This window comes from Terrapene carolina, unplaced genomic scaffold, assembly GCF_002925995.2.
Source record: "Terrapene carolina triunguis isolate 2854851 unplaced genomic scaffold, T_m_triunguis-2.0 Scaffold58, whole genome shotgun sequence".
NCBI lineage: Eukaryota > Metazoa > Chordata > Testudines > Emydidae > Terrapene > Terrapene triunguis.
In genome coordinates, this window is record NW_020664409.1 from 4,871,463 (window position 1) to 4,895,337 (window position 23,875).

Consider the following 23,875-nt stretch of genomic DNA (forward strand, 5'->3'; position numbering starts at 1 on the left):
CACTGTAAACACTTCGTTTTGAATATAAAGTTCTGTGCAAATGACATAATCAGTGTGGCACATATTAAATGCATTAAGAACTGGCTACTAGATCTCACAAAGTAATTGTAATTGAGGAATTGTTATCAAGTGGGGCATGTTTCTAGTGGGGGTACCTCAGGAATCTGTTCTTGGCCCAGTGCTATTCATTATCTTCAGTGATCTGGAGAAAATATACTTTTGCAGATGATGCAAAAATTGGTGGATTAATAATAAAAAAAAAAAAAGGTCCGTTCTACGGAGCCTTCTGGATTGCTTAGTAAGCTAGACTCATTTGAACAACTTGTATTTTAATATTGCCAAATGTAAGATACATTTAGGAACAAAAAGTGTGTGTCTCACAGTGAGGGACTACATCCTAGAAAGCAGTGACTCTGAAAACAATTTAGAGGGTCATGATAGATTCTGTGCTAGGAGGGCTAACATGATCCTTGTATATATAAGCAGAGGAATATTGAATAGGAGTAAAGAGGTGGCAGTATGTCTATGTATAGTGTTAATGAGACCATTAATGGAGCCCAGCATCCAGTTCTGGTCTCAGTGCTTCAAAAAGGATGTTGAAAAATTGGGGTTCAGAAAAGAAGGTTCAGATGAATGATTAGAGGTGCAGAAAACTGCCTTGCAAAGGAAGATGTAAGGAGTTCAATCTATTTAGTTTAGCCAAGAGAAGATTAAGATCACAGTCTGAGTACCTACACAGGGAGAAAATTTCTGATTAAAGGGTCTTTAGTCTAGTATACAAAAGCATGACCAAGTCCAGTGTCTGGAAAAAGAAACTAGACTAGAAATAAGGCATACATTTTAAATAGGGTAATTAACTGTTGGAACAAATTACCAAGGTATGTGGTGGATTTTCCATCACTTGAAGTCTTAAAATCAAGATTGAATGTCTTTCTGAATATATGCTTTACCTCATATTGAAGTTATGGGCTTGATGTAGGAATTACTGAGTGAAATGATAGGACTTGTGTTATGCAGTATCAGAATGGATAATCATAATGGTAATTTCTGGTCTTAATATCTATGAATTCATAAATCGTTTAGGTTGCAGAGTTTGTGTTTTGTCCTGATAGAAGATTATGATGAGAGTCTGATGTCAATAGATGTTTGTTTCTATGATTAATGGGATTGTTAAAATGGCATGCGCTTTCTAATATAAAAACCTTGCTAGTATTATATGATATACTACTTAATTTCAATAAATATTACTCAGTGGGAGTGCATGGACTTGTAAGTCAGCCCAGATTTTGGTCCAAAAAGTTTATAATATATAATTTGGAATCCAGTGTTTGTAAAGATTAGTACTTAATGTGTCTTTGTATGCAGGCTATGCTAGTGAAATTTGGTTAATATAAAAATAATTTCATCTCCCATAATTTTAATCAGTAATAGTGATAAACTGATGACACCCATTGGAGCTGCAAAGCTTAATTTGAGTGTGTCTGTAATACTGATTTAACTCTGAAGTCTAAGTAGATGCGGTAAGATTTTTCTAGTTAGATTAACTAATAAAAGAAGCAGAAGAAATTTTGTAAGAATTGGCATAACTATAGTCTTGTTTTGTGCTTGAAATAATAGCAAATTCAGAGAAACCTGAAGTCCTTTTCCTTTATTTGCAGGGAGTGAGGGAGAAGAATTTGACTGCAGAACAGCAAGTAGAGCCACCTGAAAGGTATGTTAAACCTCCTAGATTTAATCTATATTATTTATGTGAGAGGAGTGTGGTGGCTTTGTGCTTCCTCCGCTGGAATTTCCGGGCTTACCCTTTTTGTAAAGGACATAAGAAATATTTCTTGATCACACAACAGAATGTGAAATTGGGACTCTTTAGTTAAGAATTGTTTCTGAGAAACGGCATATGAAATGTCTGAAGTCTCTTAATATACACTTAGTAGAAAAGAGGAGAATGATGATAGATACATTAATAACGATAGCAGTAATTATATTAAATGAAAAAAGGATACATGAGAATAATATGATTTACAAACAACCATTTATTAGCCAGTATGTGTCTTCCTACCAGCAAATGAAGACCGGAAATAAACAAAGTTCTTGCAATGTCACAAGACAATCCAGGAAGTTTTTGGAAAGTGTAGGGGACAATTTCCTGGTGCAAGTGCTGGAGGAACCAACTAGGTGCAGAGCTCTTCTTGACCTGCTGCTCACAAACCGAGAAGAATTAGTAGGGGAAGCAAAAGCGGATGGGAACCTGGGAGGCAGTGACCATGAGATGGTCGAGTTCAAGATCCTGACGCAAGGAAGGAAGGAGAGCAGCAGAATATGGACCCTCGACTTCAGAAAAGCAGACTTTGACTCCCTCAGGAAACTGATGGGCGGGACCCCCTGGGAGAATAACATGAGGGGCAAAGGAGTCCAGGAGAGCTGGCTGTATTTTAAAGAATCCTTATTGAGGTTGCAGGAACAAACCATCCTGATGTGTAGAAAGAATAGTAAATATGGCAGGCGACCAGCTTGGCTTAACAGTGAAATCCTTGCTGATCTTAAACACAAAAAAGAAGCTTACAAGAAGTGGAAGATTGGACAAATGACCAGGGAGGAGTATACAAATATTGCTCAGGCATTCAGGAGTGAAATCAGGAAGGCCAAATCGCACTTGGAGTTGCAGCTAGCAAGAGATGTTAAGAGTAACAAGAAGGGTTTCTTCAGGTATGTTAGCAACAAGAAGAAAGTCAAGGAAAGTGTGGGTCCCTTACTGAATGAGGGAGGCAACCTAGTGACAGAGAATGTGGAAAAAGCTAATGCACTCAATGCTTTTTTTGCCTCTGTCTTCACAAACAAGGTCAGCTCCCAGACTGCTGCACTGGGCAGCACAGGATGGGGAGGAGGTGACCAGCCCTCTGTGGAGAAAGAAGTGGTTCGGAACTATTTAGAAAAGCTGGATGAGCACAAATCCATGGGGCCTGATGCGCTGCATCCGAGGGTGCTAAAGGAGTTGGCAGATGTGATTGCAGAGCCATTGGCCATTATCTTTGAAAACTCATGGCGATTGGGGGAGGTCCTGGATGACTGGAAAAAGGCTAATGTAGTGCCCATCTTTTAAAAAGGGAAGAAGGAGGATCCGGGGAACTACAGGCCAGTCAGTCTCACCTCAGTCCCTGGAAAAATCATGGAGCAGGTCCTCAAGGAATCAATTCTGAAGCACTTAGAGGAGAGGAAAGTGATCAGGAACAGTCAGCATGGATTCACCGAGGGCAAGTCATGCCTGACTAACCTAATTGCCTTCTATGAGGAGATAACTGGGTATGTGGATGAGGGGAAAGCAGTGGATGTGTTATTCCTTGATTTTAGCAAAGCTTTTGATACGGTCTCCCACAGTATTCTTGCCAGCAAGTTATAGTAGTATGGGCTGGATGAATGGACTGTAAGGTGGATAGAAAGTTGGCTAGATCGTCGGGCTCAACGGGTAGTGATCAATGGCTCCATGTCTAGTTGGCAGGCGGTATCAAGCGGAGTGCCCCAAGGGTCGGTCCTGGGGCTGGTTTTGGTCAATATCTTCATTAATGATCTGGAGGATGGCGTGGACTGCACTCTCAGCAAGTTTGCAGATGACACTAAATTGGGAGGAGTGGTAGATATGCTGGAGGGTAGGGATAGGATACAGAGGGACCTAGACAAATTAGAGGATTGGGCCAAAAGAAACCTGATGAAGGACAAGTGCACAGAGTCCTGCATTTAGGACGGAAGAATCCCATGTACTGCTACAGATTAGGGACTGAATGGCTAGGCAGCAGTTCTGCAGAAAAGGACCTAGGGGTTACAGTGGATGCGAAGCTGGATATGAGTCGACAGTGTGCCCTTGTTGCCAAGAAGGCTAACGGCATTTTGGGCTGTATAAGTAGGGGCATTGCCAGCTGATTGAAGGACGTGATCATTCCCCTCTATTCGACATTGGTAAGGCCTTATCTGGAGTACTGTGTCCAGTTTTGGGCCCCACACTACAAGAAGGATGTAGAAAAATTGGAAAGAGTCCAGCGGAGGGCAACAAAAATGATTAGGGGGCTGGAGCACATGACTTATGAGAGGCTGAGGGAACTGGGATTGTTTAGTCTGCAGAAGAGAAGAATGAGGGGGGATTTGATAGCTGCTTTCAACTACCTGAAAGGGGGTTCCAAAGAGGATGGAGCTAGACTGTTCTCAGTGGTACCAGATGACAGAACAAGGAGTAATGGTCTCAAGTTGCAGTGGGGGAGGTTTAGGTTGGATATTAGAAAAAACTTTTTCACTAGGAGAGTGGTGAAGCACTGGAATGGGTTACCTAGAGAGGTGGTGGAATCTCTTTCCTTAGAGGTTTTTAAGGTCAGGCTTGACAAAGCCATGGCTGGGATGATTTAGTTGGGAATTGGTCCTGCTTTGAGCAGGGGGTTGGACTAGATGACCTCCCGAGGTCCCTTCCAACCCTGATATTCTATGATTCTTGTAGAGGGGGCTGTTTGGCTGGTGAGGCATTGTAATTTCCCTTCTCCAGGAAGGGACAGTGGACAGTTTTCCAGCTAGCTGAACTAGATTTCTGATATTACCTTAGCTCCTTTAGCAATTCTATCAGGATTAGATATTTTAGAAGTAAGGCATTTTGCAGTGAAGATGTTTCTCTTTGTTCATCTGGGCACTCTGTATGGTAGCAGCCTCACTTTTTTCTAATAGTTTGGAATGTGAAACCTTGGTTTAAGGTGCTCTGAGCTGACCTACCACTTCCTATGACATGGCAGAAGTAACCCCCCAGTGTACTAGCCTCTGTGGTTCCACCTGTCCTACCCTGTCTCACCTTCAGTTTTGTCTCATGATATTGAAGAGTATATTAACCTAGCAACCAATTGATGTATCAGTTCTATTGTACGCATATGGTTACTACAGTAAGGTAGGTTCTGTCTGATGGAAGTTCTTTTGAGTGTGACCCAGTACCATTTTCTTAGTTGTATCTCATGCTCTTTGTGGAAGGCGGTATGGCCTTATCAGATGCTTTGCTGCGTGTAACATACAGGACAAATTGCTGCTTCATCCCTAGATGAGTCACTAGGCTCTGTTAGCCTTCAGAGCTAGCCCTCACCCTCTTGGAGCAATTCTGTGGGCCGTGGAAATGATTACCTGAGCTTTCCTCTATGATTTTTATAAGTCTCTCAACTTTCATAGCCTCAGTATCAGTTTCAGTTTAGCATTTCCCCCTCAAAATGGATTATTCTGTAGCGGAAATAGAATTTTTCTCACAAGATATCGTCTGCGTGAAGATAATGAACTTATACAAAGCCTGACCTCTGGGGATTTCTACTCTCCTGCAGAAGGGATAATCCACCCTTTTTGATATTATTTTTTTGCAAAAGAGTCAATCCAGTTGCATTAATTGATCAAGAGAGTCTGCACTCTAATCCATGGGTCTGTTTAGTTCTTGGATGGCTCTTGATAAGAAACGAGGGAAGTCCCTTAGGATTTTTGCAGAAGTTTTCCATATGTGAAATCTGGGTAAGGACTTGTAAGTCAGAGTCTTTCCTTTAGGGACAGAGGAGTGACTTCCTCCATAAGTGACAAACAGGTGTATGCAGAAAAGGTTACATATTTTGCATAAGAGTCTGAGGCTAGGTCTACACTACCCGCCTGAATCGGCGGGTAGAAATCGACCTCTCGGAGATCGAATTATCGCGTCTCGTTGGGACGCGACAATCGATCCCCGAATCGACGCTCTTACTCCACCAGCGGAGGTGGGAGTAAGCGCCGTCGACGGGAAGCCGCGGAGGTCGATTTTGCCACCGTCCTTACAGCGGGGTAAGTCGGCTGCGATACGTCGAATTCGTAGCTGAATTTGCGTATCTTAAATCGACCCCCCCCGTAGTGAAGACCTGCCCTTAGTCAGGCTCTGGTGCAGGAGTAGTTAAATTGAGTAAAATATGAAATTTCTAAAATTCTTGCTGCTCTTTAAGTTTGGATAGTTAAAGGTTGAGCATCCAAGTGCTAGTTAGGCTTTAAGAGGCAACAGAGTGCTCTTCCATAGGTTCCCATCAGAGCTGGAGAGATTATTCTGGAGCACCTGACAAGGTTAAACCAAGGCCCTGCCCTCATCCTCACGGGGACTTGACCTGGGGCTTAAAGCCTTCACATGTGCTTAAACCTACCTTGGCCAGAAGAAGAGCTTCAATATAGGATTTCTTCTTTCCTTTGGGCACTTCTGTGTCTTTCTTCATCTGGGCAAGGTGTAATGCTCGATCGTATTCCTTTTTCCTTAATTTCCTCAGGTAGTTTTTCCCCTTTCCACTTGGGTTAGGATATCTTTCCCCTTTGTTCTGTCCAGGCTTTTGGAATGAAAAAGAGAAAATTCCGTTACACTTTTTATAAAGCCCTTTGATGTATGTATATCTGAAAAGAATTCTGGAATGTTAACACAATCAGAAAACCTCTTTTTCTGTTGAGGGCCATATGAAAGATGCAATAGCTTCTAAGGCTTCTGTCTCTCACTGTCATGCTGCAGAAACTGGAGTCTCTGCCTTCTGTCAAGGTTCGTTCCATAACAGTGGCAGACAGGTACCTTGACATCCTTTTTATATTTTCTCTATGCTGAAATCTTGATGTGTCAGTGTTTGCATGTAGTCTGATCTGTTCCCCCTCCCACGATACCCATTCTATCTGGTCTCTCATTTGGTGGTGGGTATTTCATTTGAAATGTCCACTGTCCAGGCTAGCAATAAGGGATGTGGGAGAATAACATATTTTACTAGTTAACTTAATTTTTCCATCTTCTTCTCTGCTGGCTCAGACATCACACCTTGTGGAGTTGGGACTGTTTCTGATTGATTGATTTTTGATTGATTGACTCTTTATTTTGGTTGTAGCTTTTTCTGTTTAGCAATATTCTTATTGCTTGGGATGTCTATTTGACCAACACAAGACAACTTGGACAAGAACTTTGCTTTTTCCAGACCGTTGGTAGGAATGTTTCTGTTCCAGCCCGGACAGAGGGCATAAGAGCTTAAAACAATTAAGTAATAAGAGTGCGCTCTAATCATATACTGTTTATTTCTGTGCCAGCAATTTCACATACCCCAAATTCAGTACACCTGCATCCAATGGATTATATTCTGGAGTGGGAGGTGGTGGCGGTGGCAAGATGAGAAGGGAAAGAGGAGTACACTATGTATCTCAACCAGGACAAGAAAAACAGGTAAGAGAAAATACTTCAGCTAAATTGCTCTATCACAATGGAATTTTTCAAAGCATGGATGCAGTGAAACTGAAATATTTGGCTCCTAAGAGACTACACAAAAAATTAATAGTTACAAGCCAGTCATGTTTGTACATAGCCCAGACCCCATTGTGTTAGACAATGATTGAAGCTCCTGGGTGCTAGGATAATACAAATAATAAATAATAATAGTTAATTCTGTTGGATATATAGGCCCAAGTCTTCAAAGAGCCGCTGATTTTGTATGCCTCAATTTTGGTACTTAGCTTGAGACACCTGGCCCTGATTTTTCATCAGCGCTGAGCCACTTCCATCTCCAGTTGAAGTCAATAGAGGCTGCAGCTGCTTATCACTTCTGGAAATCAGGCCCTAGATTTCTGAAGTTGGGCACCCAAAATGAGAGGCTGCATTTGGAAACTTTGGCCATATTATTTTAGGTGTTCTTCCAATTGTATTGTAGAGTTTCTTACTAGAAGCTGAATGAATCTATACAAGAAACACTGAGTAAATATGTCAGAGCAATATGTATGGTTTTAAAGGATTGAAATATTAAATAAGTGTCAGTAAGCAAATAAAGTATTACTTAAATTCATAATTCTATCTTATATGACTTAACCATATAGAACAAATCAAAATTTTGAAATGGAATAAAGCTGAAGATAACACTATATGTGCATGCAAAAATATTAAATATGTTAGAGATCTGTGAGTGACATTGACTAATGCTTCCCAGGTGCACAAATCAGCCACTCAGTCTTTATTTTTTTTATCAAAAAATCAATTTAATAAAACACATAAATAGTAGTACATGTCCACAGAATTATTTCCGTGTTTAGTGTCTCAAATATGTAGTCCAAAGCATACAATAAACTATACACTGCCTCTTTTGTCTTAAATATTGAGTCATCAATCGTTAGGCTAATCTTTTGACTGAACTGATGTAGAGAGAAAATCCAGCTGGATATTGGAGATCTTGGAGGGTATTTCTGTAGCACAAATAAGAGAACTTAGTATAAAGATTTGATGGGCCTAATTTTCATTAAATATGTTGAAATGAACCAATATAGAAGTTGGGAACCCAAATTCCTTTGGGTATAAACACAGGGAGAAAGTTAGGTCTTAATTTATCCACACTTAATTGTTTCTGCATAGATCCAAGTGCCACTAATGAGTTGTCATTAAACTAGTTAAATCTTTATAATAATACCCAGTTTAATTTCAGCAGCTAAATACCTTAAAAGAAATGTCTTTATGCTTCAGTAGATTCTGTGTTTGTTCCATAATTGTCTTGCACCTTACCTTAAACTATATGACATACCATGAAGTCAGACAGGATACTAGACCGGATTGACCACTGGTCTGATCCAGTGTGACAATTCCTGTGTTCCTAAAATAGGGCTTATTCCATTTTGTGTCTCTGTGATGTATAAAGAAGGCCTGAAAGGTTGGTTGGTTGGTTTGTTTGTTTTTTAAAAAAGAACAAAACTTGCTTTCTCTGTTTTTTACCTTCGAGATATCAGAAACTTCAAGACTGGTCTTCCTTAGCTTTGCTAGAGGATTTCTTGCAGATCTCAGCATGTATTGAAATCCCACATCTTAATTAAAGAATAGGGAAGATCAACTAGCAAAACTATCCTTTCTCTAGAATTTTAGTTATTAAAGTTAAATGATGTTAACAACAAAAACAAGTTTTAAATGGAGAGGAACAACTCAGACTATCTTTCATTCTACGTTATTTTTATGGCACATCCTATGGGCAATGGTTGAATTAGCAACTTTGAGACAGTCTTCCCTGTTCTACCTACTGTACACATGATAATCATAGCATACCCATGGAAAGTGCCTGCCAAAGGTTAAAAATGTTCTAGTAGACTAGGATGGGGGATTGGATATATTTTATCATTTTATTTTAAATTTGGCTTTGCTGCTTTTAATTTTGTATAGATATTAGAGGGGAAATGTAGTTTCTAATGTAGAATAGAAAAATAACTAAATAAATGTACAATTTTAGGAGGTGGAGGCACCAGTACTACCCAAAATACCCTTACCAATTAATACTACATCATTGCCTAACTTCAGCTTTGGCTCCCTTGCCAGTACTACTGTGTCGTCATCACCAATCACTAATACACAACCAGTGATTAACAAGGTAATTTTTTACATTGTATGTACTTAAAACTTTACAGGATTAGAATTGGTTTGTCTTGTTCGTTCTCTGTGTTGCGTATCAGATATGTTCTTAGGGATTCTCGAACTGGGGGTCGGGGGTCCTCAGGGGGTCACAAGGTTATTGCATGGGGGGGGGGGCGGGAGCTGCCAGCCTCCATCCCAAACCCCGCTTCCCCTCCAGCATTTATAATGGTGTTAAATATATTAAAAAGTGTTTTTAATTTATAAGGGGGGGGTCACACTCAGAGGCTTGCTATGTGAAAGGGGTCACCAATACAAAAGTTTGAGAACCACTGTTCTTAGTAGTATTAAGGGGTAGACTAAGTAGTATTAGCTTATGGCCAGCTGAGTAAATGGGGGCCATTATATTCTGATGTGTAATGAGATTGCAGAAAGATTTTGATGTAGTTTCACAAAGTTGTCGGATTAATTATTGGATGGATTAATTATTGGATAATACACCTCTACCTCGATATAACGCTGTCCTCGGGAGCCAAAAAATCTTGCCGCGTTATAGGTGAAACCGTGTTATATCGAACTTGCTTTGATCTGCTGGAGTGCACAGCCCGGCCCCCATGGAGCACTGCTTTACCACATTATATCAGAATTCGTGTTATATCGGGTCGCGTTATATCGGGGTAGAGGTGTACTGATGTATGGCTTCTGGAAGTGCTCTGGAAAGCCTGTTCTGGTTATAATATGCCCAGATTTATTCAACAGTTTAGAAGTACCATAAATGGCATTGGAAGCATCAGTAGGAAAGAAATGTCATCACAATAATTAGTGTATATAACTGCAATAAAAATAAACATTAAGAATGTCTAGACACATTTTAATATTTGTGTACAGTTTTTTAAAAAAAGAATCAGATACCCATTTATTTATGGAGGGGCCTGGTAAATGTCGAGTTGAATTTAAGGTTGTTTAGGTGCCTTGACTGCATTTTTGTACCTTAACATATTTGGATATATTTTCAGTGTAACCTCAACTCTGAATTTTCTGAGTTTATATCATATGGTTTTGGAATAATTAAAACATGACTTTAATATATTTTACCAAAAACTACTGATGTGTACTCTGAAACTTAATTGCATTTCATCATAGTTCTTGTCTGGGAATTATAAATGTCAAAACTAGCTTTCCCAAGTTCATTGCAGAACTCGTATATTTTTATAGCCTTAAATAGTTACTGTTTTTTCTTTCAACATATTTTCTTTTTACATAGTCTTAATTTTTTTTATTTTGAAAATTTAGATGCAACCAGCAAGTAATGCTAGCAGTCCTGTGTTCAGATTTTCATCTCCAATTGTAAAATCTACTGAGGCAGAAGTGCTACCTCCACTGTCTGTAAGTAATGCGTGTAGAAACTCAACTGTTGCTGTGGCCTTAGCAAAACATTTCAAAACAGTAAAGTGGCATTAGTGGCAAATAATGGAAAAAGGAACATAGGTTTAGATATTCAGTTGGATGCCAAATAAATTGTATGCCAGAGAATTGAAATCTGAATTTGTACTTGTGTGTTAGACTGGATTAAGATTTTTTCCTTTTGGCATTGAAAAGATTTTTTTTTTTCTTTATCAGATTGGGTTTACGTTTAGTGTTCCTGTTGTGAAATCAACACAAGCTTCTGGATCCAGTGATACTCCAGTGCCACTTCTGATTAGCCCAGGTAACTAAAACTCCAGCATTTCAGACCTGAAATGTTTTATTTTTTCTAGCACTAGATCTGGCTGGTGGGCATATCCCAGCTGAACTGTCTAACCCCACCATTTGCATGCTCTCAGGTGGGGATCATTTTCCACCAGATATTGGAACTAGTGTGTCACCAGGAGGAGTTTCTAGAACAACCCTCCCACCCCCTCACTCTCAACCGTTCACCTTTAATCCTATAGGCTGCTATTTTATCCTTTTGTGTTTCAATCACAATGCCTAAGTAATGATCATTAGCGTGTTTGGTTTACCTTGAGACTTGAAATTTTATTTCTCTGACTTGTTCCTTCTGAAAGCAATAACAGTTCCCAACCGCAACCCTAAATATTTCTCTCTTCCCTGTTGCAAGGGATGTTTTTTACTTACATAGCCAGGGTTTCTTCTGGCATAGTGTGTTATATGAAAATGCCACTGAAATGCTATCATGCAAAGCATACTTTAATTTGTGCATAAGTTATGGGGACACTGTAAATTTAAACCACACTACTGTTGGAATACTTCATATACTATTGTTACAAGCAGCACCTAAGATTACTGTAGTGAAAGGTTATAGAGAAAAAAATCTTTTAGTTTAACTTTCTGCATTTGATAGCATTTTTTTTTTAATATTCCGTTTCCCCTGTTAGTGGGTGTCTTTCACGCAGCAAATTTTAGAATTTACAAAAAAAAAAAAGAAAATCTGGTTTTTAAACTACAAAAACTGGCAGGGAGACTCAAGGGCCCTGAAAGTATATTTGACTAATTTTTTTCTAAATTGACTGTTTCAGATTGTTGTTTGTTTAAAATGATACGTCAAATCCACATCTTACACACTAAGGAATTTCAAAACACTTGCTGTGCTGTAGTTACTGCACATGAAAGTCCTGTTATTAACTTAGTCCCTTCCCTTCTGAATCTTAATAGCTGTATTCCATCAAAACTGGGGTAACTTCCCAGATTTTTTAGGAACTCTTTCTAAATGTCATTTATTAAAACTGCATATTTGTGCCACCACAGCTCAGGTTGTCTCACCATTTTAATGATGAAATCCTATCTCGGGGTATTTATAATTTAGCTATCGAAATGGTCTTCCCAGAACTTTGGCACATATGGCCCCAGTCTAGCAGTACAAAAACTAACAAAAAGTAATAAAAATTGATCTGACATATTAAAAAGTAGTTTACAATGCACTTTGTGTCAGATCAATCATACAAATGCTATATTTATAGTCCAAGAGACTGAAGTCTTCTATCCATAAACAGGCACAATAATAGCAGTGTGACAGGCAGATTATTCTCTAAGTATAAAATGTTGGTAGCTTGAAAGCAACTCTTTTCTCTCCTTTTGAGACTTCCTCTTTCCCATTCCCTCTCTTAATTGAAGGCCCTACTAGTTTGTTTTCAATAATAGCAAGGAAGAAAGAAAATCTTCTTGGGGAAAATTGCAACAGTAGATGTTAATACTATAGCATATAACTACAGTAAAATGAAAATCAGAATTTCTATTCTTCAGGAAATTCTGATATTTCTACATTTCTTTTCAGCCTCAAGTGGAACAAAAAGTTAAAATATTAAAAAAAAAAAAAAAAAAAAATTGCGAAACAAAAAGTTCTGAAAAATTTATTCAGAAGTAGCAAAATGTTTTTACATATGAGCATTTTTGATCAGAACAAAATGCATTGATATTTCCAAATTGAAACCTTTTGTTTCAGTTCAGTTCAATGTTAAGTTGCATCTTCTGGTGCTGCATTGTCTCATTGGATTTGTAGTTTGGGTGCCTCATGCCTCCATTCTCCCTTAGGGACTGGGCTCTCTAGCCATCCTACATCTCCCATGATACATGAATAGTCATGTGACTCCCATGATGCATCATATGGCCCAGTCACAGGAGAGATTGTTTCATCAGCATCATTGGAGAGGGAGTCTAACGCATAGGAAAGAATGGAGGCATGATAAATCCGAACTACAACTCTCATGGGGCAAAGTGGCAGGATAGGAGGATGCAGTTTAATCTTGAACTGTCTTTATAAACCAAATGTTTTGGTTCATTTCAACAAACTGAAATATTTTTATTTGGGATGAACCGACCCAAAGTGAAAAATATTTTCCTGTTGGGGAAAATAGAAATTAAAAAAAACAGCAAAATCAATTTTTTTCTATGAAAAATTTCAGATTTACAGAAACTGCATTTTCTGTGTTTTTAAAAAAAACGTTGTTGTTTTTTTTTAATGGAAAATTCCCAACCAGCTCTACATCCAACCTTTCTTTGTAGGAGTCCGCATTAATTTTATTATGCTTGTCAACGAGAACAAATGGATATAAACTGGCCGTGGGGAAGTTTAGGCTTGAAATTAGACGAAGGTTTCTAACCATCAGAGGGGTGAAATTTTGGAACAGCCTTCCGAGGGAAACGGTGGGGGAAAAAGACCTCTCTGGCTTCAAGATTAGGCTAGATAAGTTTATGAAGGGAATGGTTTGATGGGATAACGTGATTTTAGTCAATTAGGCAATAACGTGCCATCGCTGGTAAAATGAGGGTCCGGCTGGAGAATCTTGCCTGTATGCTCGGGGTTCTACTGACCGCCAGATTTGGGGTCGGGAAGGAATTTTCCTTCAGGGTAGATTGGCAGAGGCCCTGGAGGTTTTTCGCCTTCCTCCGCAGCATGGGGCAGGGGTCGCAAGCTGGAGGATTCTCTGCGACTTGAAGTCTTTAAATCACGATCTGGAGACTTCAACAGCTGAGTTAAGGGAAAGTGGGTGGGTCAGCTTTTGTGGCCTGCATCATGCGGGAGGTCAGACTAGATGACCATAATGGTCCCCTCTGACCTTAAAGTCTGAGTCAACTAAGTTGAAAGTGGGAGGTTGTGTAAATGTTTCATGAAATTAGAAAGTAACCTTGTAATTATACATAAAAAGTTGATTGGACTTGTATAGTTCTTGTAATAATACATGCATACATAAGTTTCTCTCTTGTGTGAACATAGAATTTTAAAAATCAAATCTTGGAAAGTAGGAAGACTTTTTTGAAGAGTTTATATTTTTGGGAGGGATGGAAGAAGGAAATAACCTTTTGATTTGGTTTGAGCATGTTTCTCCATGAAAGTAGTTAACTTTCTGTTTAAAGGTACCACTGCTGTAAATAGCACCAGCAATAAGAAGAAAGAAAAGGAAGAGTACGATGGCGCCTTCAAGCCTGCAAAAGTCTTGAAAGAAGGGAGTGTACTGGATCTTCTAAAAAGCCCTGGTGAGATAATGGGTTCCATTTAAAAAGAACTTACCGTTAAAACCTGGACTAGTATGCAGTGTTGCAGTTATAGAGAAACTTTAATTAAATCATTCATCTAAGATTAAGTTTTGCTGACAAATTGAAAACAGGCTCAGTGTTGAAATACTGAATGGTAGTCCACTGTGGTCCAGGACTCCAACATTAACTATAGAAGAAAAAAAAAAACAGGGGTGGATGGTGTAAAGCTTTTTTACAGTGGCTTTACCACTTCCGTTTTTATGGTAGTGGAGACCTCTCCCATCCCCAGGACCCCTGTATATATCTCCTGTTGTGTGGTAAGATGATTGAAGGCTAAAAAGAGTTCCTCAAAGGAGCTAATGTAAATGTACCTGATTTTGTATTTATATTTTTCTAGACTTTACTTCTCTGAAGACACACACCCCTACAGCCACACAGCCTGTTTCAACAAGCACAGAAGTTTATACACGGCCTGCAATAAGTAATTTTTCTGCAGGTTCATTGGGATTTAGAGAGACCTCTAAACAAGCATCATCATATTGGCGCTGTGACACATGTCTCTTACAAAACAAGGCAACAGACAACAAATGCATAACCTGTCAAGCTGCTAAAGTGCCGACAGCAGATCCTGCTAAACAGACTGGAACGTTGACTCTAAGCAGCACTGTTAAATCAACTGCTCCTGCAACAGGAACACTGGGCTTTGGAGACAAATTTAAAACAGCAGCAGGAACATGGGATTGTGATACATGTTTAGTCCAGAATAAACCTGAAGCTACAAAATGTGTGGCCTGTGAGACACCAAAGCCTGGAACAGGAGTAAAGCCTGCTCTAACATTGCCAGTGGTCACAGAAAATACAATAACAGTGACTTCCTCTCCTAGCTGCACTGAAACTACAGTCACTTTGGGGTTTGGAGACAAATTCAAAAAACCGAAGGGTTCTTGGGACTGTACAGTGTGCCTTGTGTCAAATAAGGCAGAAGACAGTAAATGTGTAGCTTGTCAATGTGAGAGACCAGGTATGATTTTTTTTTTTTTTGTATTTTAGCTCTCCGTGCTTGCAAATTTACTTAAATACTTTTTAAAAAAACCCTGGTCTTTAAAAAGCATTCTATTTAATTTGAAGCTTAAAGTATAGAATACTGAATACTCTGGTTTTAAAATTGAGGATTAAGATTAATATATAAGCTCTTTAACACATCTGTCTCATGACTTGTGTGACTAAATATCTGATTCTGTTTTCTGGTTACCATTTCTTCCAAGTTTCTGCTTGTGGGCCACTGCTTTGGAACTAGCATCTGCTTCTCCTCATTGCCTGGAATGAGGTAGTTCTGCCCCAAAGGGTTACTCTTCCCTAAGCTGTAACCCATCTTCCAGCACAAGTTGATAACTTAGTTGAACTTCTTTTGCACGACAAATGACTCATTATCCTATGGCTTTTGTAGTACTGCATTATAGAGAGGAGAAAGAAACCACATTGTCTTGAACTGTGGTTCCAAAAAGTCTTCAAAAACATATTTACAGATGTACTAATGTGTACTCATCAGAGAATGAAGGTAGGAATGGACTTCTAGTTCATATCCTGGCAGTGTCCATGTTCCTTTTATGCTTAAGTAGCTATCAGTCCATTAGTAGAATGTCTCTTGACTTCTAGAGGGCAAGGGAGAGCGTCAGCTATATATTCTTCCTTAATATAAGCACATAACTATTTTGCTATGACTGAGAAATAACAAGAATTTGTGCTGTACGCTGGGGACATATCAGTTGGAAAAGACCTAGATGCATTGGTCAATCACTGGATGACTATGTGGCCATGAAAAAGGCTGATGCAATCCTAGGATGCATCAGGCGAGGTATTTCCAGTAGAGACAGGGAAGTGTTATTACCATTGTACTTGTACAAGGCACTTGTGAAACCTCATCTGGAATATTGTATGCAATTCATGTTTAAGAAAGATGAATTCAGACTGGAACAAAAGCAGAGCAGGGCTACTAGTATGATCAGAGGAATGGAGAACCTAACTTACAAGAGAAGATTTAAGGGGCTTGGCTTGTTTAGCCTAACAGAACGAAGCCTGAAGGGAGATGCGATTGCTCTCCATAAATACATCAAAGGGATAAAACACCAGGGAAGGGGAGGAGTTATTTAAGGGCCAATGTTGGCATAAGAACAAATGGATATAAACTGGCAATCAAGTTTATACTTGAAATTAGACAAAGGTTTCTAACCATCAGAGGAATGAAGTTCTTTAACAGCCTTCCAAAGGGAGTAATGGGGGCATAAAACCCAACTTGTTTCAAGACTATCTTTAATGAGTTTATGGAGGTGATGGTATGATGAGGTTTCCTATAATGGCATATGGCCCATTTCCTATAATGGCATATGGCGACTACTATTTGCAAATATCTCCAGTAGCCAGAGATGGGACAGTAGGTAGGGCTCTGAGTTACTACAGAGAATTCTTTCCTGCCTGTGTCTGTTGCATGTTGCCCACCTGTCAGGGTCTGATTGCCATATTTGGGGTCACGAAGGAACTTTTCCCCAGGACAGATTGGCAGAGACCCTGGGGGTTTTTGCCTTCCTCAGCAGTGTGGGGTACAGGTCACTTGCTGGTCTGAACTAGAGTAAATGGTGGATTCTCCATAACTTGAAGTCTTTAAATCATGATTTGAGGACTTCAGTAACACAGCCAGGGCCTATTACAGGAGTGGGTGGGTGAGGTTCTGTGGCCTGTGATGTGCAGGTCAAACTAAATGATCATGATGGCTCCTTCTGGCCTCTGGGTCTGAGATGCTACCTGCACATACTTTCATTTTTACAACACTTGAAGAGAACCACTCTTCCTTGCAGAAGCTTTGAGCTCTTTATAAATATGTTTTGACCCTGAATGCATCTGATTTTTGTGTGTAGTGTATTTATATGTATAAAATTAATATATGTTTTGATTTTTATTTATAATTTTATGTACCTGACTGCCACGTGGCTACTTTCAGTAAAGCTGGGCACAAACAGAATGAAGGGAGATGCGCTGAAATAAGGCCATCTATCTTTAGGCAAAAAACTAGGAACATCTTCAAGTTGGGGCACCTTTTGCAGGGATAGGCATCCACAGAGAGCAGCTAGCCCGCCCACCCTCCTGGCCTAAGTGATGGCCACCCGAAAGGCCACTCCTACAGAGAGCTAGAAAAAGGGAATCACATTAAGGGTTTGGAAGTGGGGTGGGTCTGCAGACCGCTAAGCCAAGACTCCATACTGACTGTTGGCTAAGGCTTAGTTTGTAGATTTTCTGTGAGCTGTAAAAATCTAGATTCTAGGTTGGTGGGAAATGATGGAAAACCCTTCCTAAAGGACCCCTGATGGACTTTAAGGATGAGTTGTTCTAGTAATATGTCACGTGCTATCGCCTTTTTAAAGACTTCCTGAAAAATTCTGACAACTGTAAAATGACCTAGAACCTAGCTCTCCAACCACTCTGCACAGTTAGAGTGGAATTTCTTCCAAATATATATTAAATTCCAGAGGTTGTTGCTTTTGTGGACTTTCAGCACCATAGTGAACACCTTGTTACTTCAGGGACTTGCTTGTGTGAGCTGGCCCTTTAGATGTTGCTTGTGAGGCTTTGGGGTATTGCTGAGAAGTGTTTTGGAAATAAAAGAAAGATTACAGTGTGATCCCCATGATGCAGAGAACTGCATGGCCTCTAGATCCATCAAGGATGAGAATTAGATGAGGGGAGAGACGGCAAAGAATATCTGATCATTCTATAAGATAAGTTGTGGGATGACAGTGAATATCTTCCCTGTCTTCCACAGTTGAAGTCAAAGGAGGGTGAATTTAAGGAGAAGAGTAGAAGGTGGGCAGGCAGTTATTCAATCTGGCTGCTTCGAAGACCCAATTCATCAGGATAAATTTGCTGGGATTAAACTGGTGTTCAGGGGACCCTTTATATACCTGCTGGATTTGGATTTGTGCTTCAATCTGAGTATTTGTTATGGAAGTCAGACTGCCTGCTACGGAAGCAGCATCCACTGACACTCTGTTGGGGGATGACAATGGGTCTAGGTTGCAGGGCAGGCAGAAGGAGCCAGCTACAAATGAGAGCATGCCAGTGCTGCAGATAATACGGTGCCTTCCATGTCTCTTCAAAGAAGCCTCTGTTGCTGTTGAAGACAGTTGGTTTGGGTGATTGAGCATAGCATTGGGAGTCTGGAGCTCATGAGATCTAGCTCTTTTATCACTGACAGGGGTATGTGGTTTTAGACAAGTCTCTTCTTTCTGCCTTATCACCAGCCTTTCCTCTTCTCCTCTAGCCTTTCACAGTTCTGGCGGGTGGGAGTAGCTTTAGCAACCAGCAAAGAGGAAGGAGGAGGAGGGGAGGAGCCACTGCTGCTGCAGGAGTGTTTTATCCTCTGTTCAGGCTTGCAGGGCAGAGGCGAAGGAGGAAGAGATCTGGTTGGAATTTGCTGATGAGTCTCCCTGGTAAATAACTCCTTACGTCATGTCATTTTACAAGTTGGGGCAGCATTAATTCCAACTCTGGTAATTACCTTCTGTCCACCTAAATTTCTCCTGCAGTTTCAGTTCGATACAGACTCCTTCACTTTATATTGTAAATAGCTGAGGTATGTTGCTATAGCCTATGAACTGCATTAGCCCTTTAAACCTAGTGTTGGCTGCATTTTAGGGTGCTTCAAGTAATCCCTCTGTGTAATCTGTATATTACTTTTAAGTTTGTAAAGCTCTTCAAGATTCTTCAGAGATACTAAATTATATTTAAGATAATCTGCAGGTTTTGTTTCCGCCTCCTGTGCTTGATCAGTTTATACATCTTGAAAGTCTAGCTGAAACTTAAGAGCTTCATAAAATGGTCATATTTATTTATTTTATAATTTAAATAGACTTTTAACACTTTCCTTTGTTTCCTAGGGGGTTCAGCGCCTGTGACTAGTAGCAGCACATCCTCTTTCTCCGCTCCTTCTGGAGGATTTCTGGGATTAGACAAATTCAAGAAACCTGAGGGAAGCTGGGACTGTGAAACATGCTTGGTACAAAACAAAGCAGAGGCCACAAAGTGCATAGCTTGTGAGAATGCAAAACCAGGCACCAAGCCTGAGCTCAAAGGTAATGCTTCATGAAGGAAATAATAATTGCACTCTTTCAGTTTTCTATCAGTTGTAGTGGAAGATTTGCCACATTTTTTCCAAAGTGTGTGTGTTATATATCAGGGGGGAGAAATAATTCACAAATGACTTGTTAGGGCTCAGCATTGTCTTTGTGTGTATGTATGGGGGAAAATATCTCTTGTTGGGGGGGAATATATTCTTGTTCTTAAAGTATTCCATATCACCAAATCTGTTAATTTTTTATATACACTTCAAACTTCGGTTTAGAGTGAGTCGTAAGTACAGTTCTTTGATCCTAGTTGCGGATACAGCACCACTCATTTGAGAGGGTCTGTATGCTAAAGTAACTGACAATCTACAAACAAAGGGCATTTCTAGTAAGAGTTTTTGATATAATTGGCTCAGGAGAGGATCAGGACCAGAATAGCAGTGTTGTTGCAGAGCAGGACTTAAGTGCATGTGTCTGTATTACAAATGTAGTCTATTATTCCTTTCTACAGGTTTTGGTACTGCTGCTGTGTCCTCAGATGCTGCTGCACCGTCATTTAAATTTGGTATTCAGTCATCATCCTCTGAGTCCTCTCAGACATTAGGAAGCACAGAAAGTTTTAAATTTGGAGAACAAGGGGGTTTGAAGTTTGGTATTACATCAGAGTCGGGATCTGTAACAAACAACATGACTGGGGGCTTCAATTTCTCTAAAACTTCAGGGGACTTCAAATTTGGAGTCTCTTCCTCAGACTCTAAATCAGAGGAGAGTAAAAAAGACAGTAAGAATAACAATTTTAACTTTGGACTTCCCTCTGGTACAAGCAATCCATCTACTTCAGCATTTCAGTTTGGGACATCCAATCTTGGACAGCAGGAAAAGAAAGAGGAACCTGTTTTAGGGGGTTTCAGTTTTGGCACAAGTTCTACTGCCCCCATAGCTACATTAGAGAATAAAACAGGAGTGAGTGGATTCAGTTTCGGAACGGTGGCAGAAAAGGAAGTTGCAGCAACTCCTTTTTTATTTAAAAAGTCAGAGGAGAAAAAAGATGAAACTCCTTCAGCCAAGGGAGGCTTCACTTTTGGCAGCATGGAGCCTGCATCTGCCTCACAGTTTGTCTTGGGAAGGACAGAGGAGAAACAGGACTCTGTTACCTCTGCTACTTCATTAGTGTTCAGGAAGACGGTTGACAATGAGGAGCCAAAGGCGCAACCCATCTTTTCATTTGGGAAGTCTGAGCAGACCAAAGAAGAGAGCACAGCAAAACCCCCATTCAGTTTCAACTTAACAAAACCAGAAGAGAAGGAAACTGAGCAAACAAAGCCAGCTTTTACATTTGGGGCACAAACCAATACTGCAGGTAAAAGAATCTCTTGCCTTAAACTTTAGTTGTCTGGTCAAGTCCATGAAGTAACAAAATTAAGTCACTGCCAAGAAAACAAATATATTTGAGTGATTTGTTCATGTGTTAGGTCTGTAGAAAAGCTTTTATTTACTACATGAAGATGAATTTACAATTTTGGGTCTTAGAGGATAACAGAATTGTTACAATTTCTCTATGGACTTCAGTGGAGTTGAACACCACAGATTGAAACGTTGACAAAATATTTACTGCACATAAGAACCATTTTCTAGTAGGCCTTGCCTAAATACAAAAGTTGTACCTCTCGCTTTCCATACCAGCAGTACAGTGTGGGCGCAGTTATCCCAGTGTAAAGGTGCCTTATACCTGTGCAGCTTATTCCAGTATGGGATGGGGAATATGCTATACTGCTATAACTGTGCCCACATGAGAAGTTATACCAGTAGAACTATATCCATAAAAAAAGATAAAATAAATCACAGCTCTAACTGAAATAGTTATACTGGTACAAAATCTGGTACTAGTATATTGTCCCGCATTAGCCCATATATTGGTAATATCTCCACCTTTGCAGGTGAAAATGAGCTTTTTAGTGATGTCGCTGCATAGAGGGGCTTTCTGGCTGTTAAGTTCCTGTTGTGCCCAACTACCTGTCATGTTTTAAAACCGACTTTTTTTCTCTAGAGGATTAGCAAAGAGTTTTGTCAGTAACTCTGACTAAAAATAGTGTTTTAATTAGTCTCTTCACAGTGTTATGTTGTTCAAAATCATAAAACTGCATGATGATGTTGCTAGATAAACAAGAGAATGAAGGCCCAGAGTTCTGAGATGAAATACCATGACACACACACATTTACAGTGCTATTTTAATCCCAGAGTCAGTGTCATCAAGGAGACTTGTTAGTTCTAACCGAAAAGATTTGTGACAGTCCTTTATGGCGAAAGGGGAACTTAATTCCTCAAAGTGGCCCCATCTCCATCCCCAAAGAAAGGGGGAGATGAAACAGAGGCCTAAGTAATAGAAAAATGGAGACTGAGAAATGAAAACAAGATGTCAGACAATTAAGACTGAGAAATGGACACAGCAACAGACTTAGAGAAAGCTTAAAGCAGGGGCTCTCCAACAGGGGTTTGGGACCCCCTCAGGGGGTCATGAGGTTATTACATGGGGGGTCGCGAGCTGTCAGCCTCCACCCCAAACCCCGCTTTGCCGCCAGCATTTATAATGGTGTTAAATGTATTAAAAAAGTATTTTTAATTTATAAGGGGGGTCGCACTCAGAGGTTTGCTATGTGAAAGGGGTCACCAGTACAAAAGTTTGAGAACCACTGGCTTAAAGCTTTGCCTTAATTCCAAAATGTGAGTAAACTTAGTTTAATATCTTAAAACAAAATGGTTGATGAAGAAATTAGACTGAGGAGAGTTAGTCTTCTTTGCTTGTGTAGGAAATCTTGAAGGTTACTTAAATATGCATATTTTATATATGCACTTTTACCAGACAATTTTAAATTATTTTCCAGATAGCACAGGGGTTAATTAGTAAACTTTAACCCCCATTAGGGATAAACAGGGCACCCTTGAATTTATGTGAAAGTGCAACTAGGGCCTGACCTTGCAGCCTTTACACAGGCAAAGTACTCACTTTAATTGTTGAGTTTTGCCTGATTTAGGGAAGCAGGATCAGGTCCTTAGATTCACAGTGGGCTGGAGAAGAAATATCTCTAAATCAGTCTGTCCCTTCTCCCCCCGAAGTAGGATCCATTTAGCATAGCCCTGAAACTATTTGTTCTAATGTCTCTTGGAATAATTTACTACCAAGCATTTCCACTACTGATGGCACAAAAACAAAAAAACAAACCTGAAGTACTTGTACATATGTAATGCTAGTTCATATTTCCTTAGCGAACACCCCTACTCTTGCCAGCCACAAGTAGAGCCAAGGCAGGAGTGCCTTTCCTCTGCTTTGTAGTCTTCTTCCTAACCCCCCCCCCCCCCCCCCCCTTGTGTGTTTCCTGGGAAAGAGACCAGTTTATGCATTTCACCTTGGGTTTACATGGGTGAGATAGAAGCTCTGATACTTAGGTGTCATCCAGTGTTGTTGTTGGCATACAGTGCTTGAAACAAAACATATGTTGTGCCTTCAGAGCCTTATTTGCCATTTCTAAAGTAGTTTATAATTGCTTTCCTTCTTTTCAGATCAAGGGGCAGCAAAGCCAGCCTTTGGTTTCTTGAGCTCTGGTTCCTCCAGCACAGCCATACCAAGCACTTCAGCTAACAGTGGTAGTGTGTTTGGCAGCTCCTCCTCTGCCTCAAATCCTCCACCAGTTGCCGCTACCTTTTTGTTTGGACAGGCCAGCAACACTGTGAGCAGTTCTGCATTTGGCAATGCCTCCGAATCCAATGCCCCTCAGTCATTTGGGTTCTCTCAAGAAAACAAACCAGCAACCACATCCTCCAGCACAGGTGCAGCTGTTGGTTCATTTCTCTTTGGTTCAGGAACAGGCAGTAACAATACTGCAACCCCTGGTTTCAACTTTGGGGCCACAACCACATCAAGTTCTACAGGTACATATACAATTTAGTGCTGGTAATTTCACTGTTGTGGGTAGATGTAGGACCAACACAATTTTATTTCCATCAGCATTTTACCGTGGAGAATACATGGTCTGTGTACAGGGCTATTCATTATTCTTTGTACGACAAAGGAGTCAAACAGTCATTAGTGGGGCTATCTTGTTATGAAAAAAAATGCCTAGCTCTTAGTACTTTTCATCAGCATATCTCAAGGACTTTGTCACAGAAATTTTTAGGAAAAGTCATAAGGCATTCCTGTTGGAAAAAGGCATAAGTATTAGAAACAGTTTAAGAGCAAAGTGTCACAGGCATTGTTTTATGCACCACATAACCTCCCTATTTGGTTTCCAGTTCATATAACTAGAGTTCTGCTTCTACTATGAAAACCGTAGAGAAATTTGATTGAAGTTATGGAATATTGCTGTACCAGAACCAGTTTTTGAAAATCCAGCTTCCGTTCTCAATTTTTTAAAATGTGAAGAGATTTTTTTTTTTTTT

General features: G+C 39.9%; 1 protein-coding gene across 2 annotated transcripts in view; it reads left to right on the forward strand.

Moving 5' to 3' along the window:
• NUP153 (nucleoporin 153) overlaps nt 1–23,875 on the forward strand; it is a 65,650-nt gene that overhangs the window by 35,420 nt on the left and 6,355 nt on the right. For both annotated transcript variants that reach the window (XM_024200764.1, XM_024200765.1), the window contains exons 10-19: nt 1,659–1,711; nt 7,072–7,204; nt 9,237–9,374; nt 10,649–10,741; nt 10,976–11,063; nt 14,207–14,326; nt 14,724–15,347; nt 19,255–19,449; nt 19,952–20,800; nt 23,000–23,368. In XM_024200764.1, the coding sequence (XP_024056532.1) occupies nt 1,659–1,711; nt 7,072–7,204; nt 9,237–9,374; nt 10,649–10,741; nt 10,976–11,063; nt 14,207–14,326; nt 14,724–15,347; nt 19,255–19,449; nt 19,952–20,800; nt 23,000–23,368 (2,662 nt within the window). The remainder of the gene's footprint in view (nt 1–1,658; nt 1,712–7,071; nt 7,205–9,236; nt 9,375–10,648; nt 10,742–10,975; nt 11,064–14,206; nt 14,327–14,723; nt 15,348–19,254; nt 19,450–19,951; nt 20,801–22,999; nt 23,369–23,875) is intronic.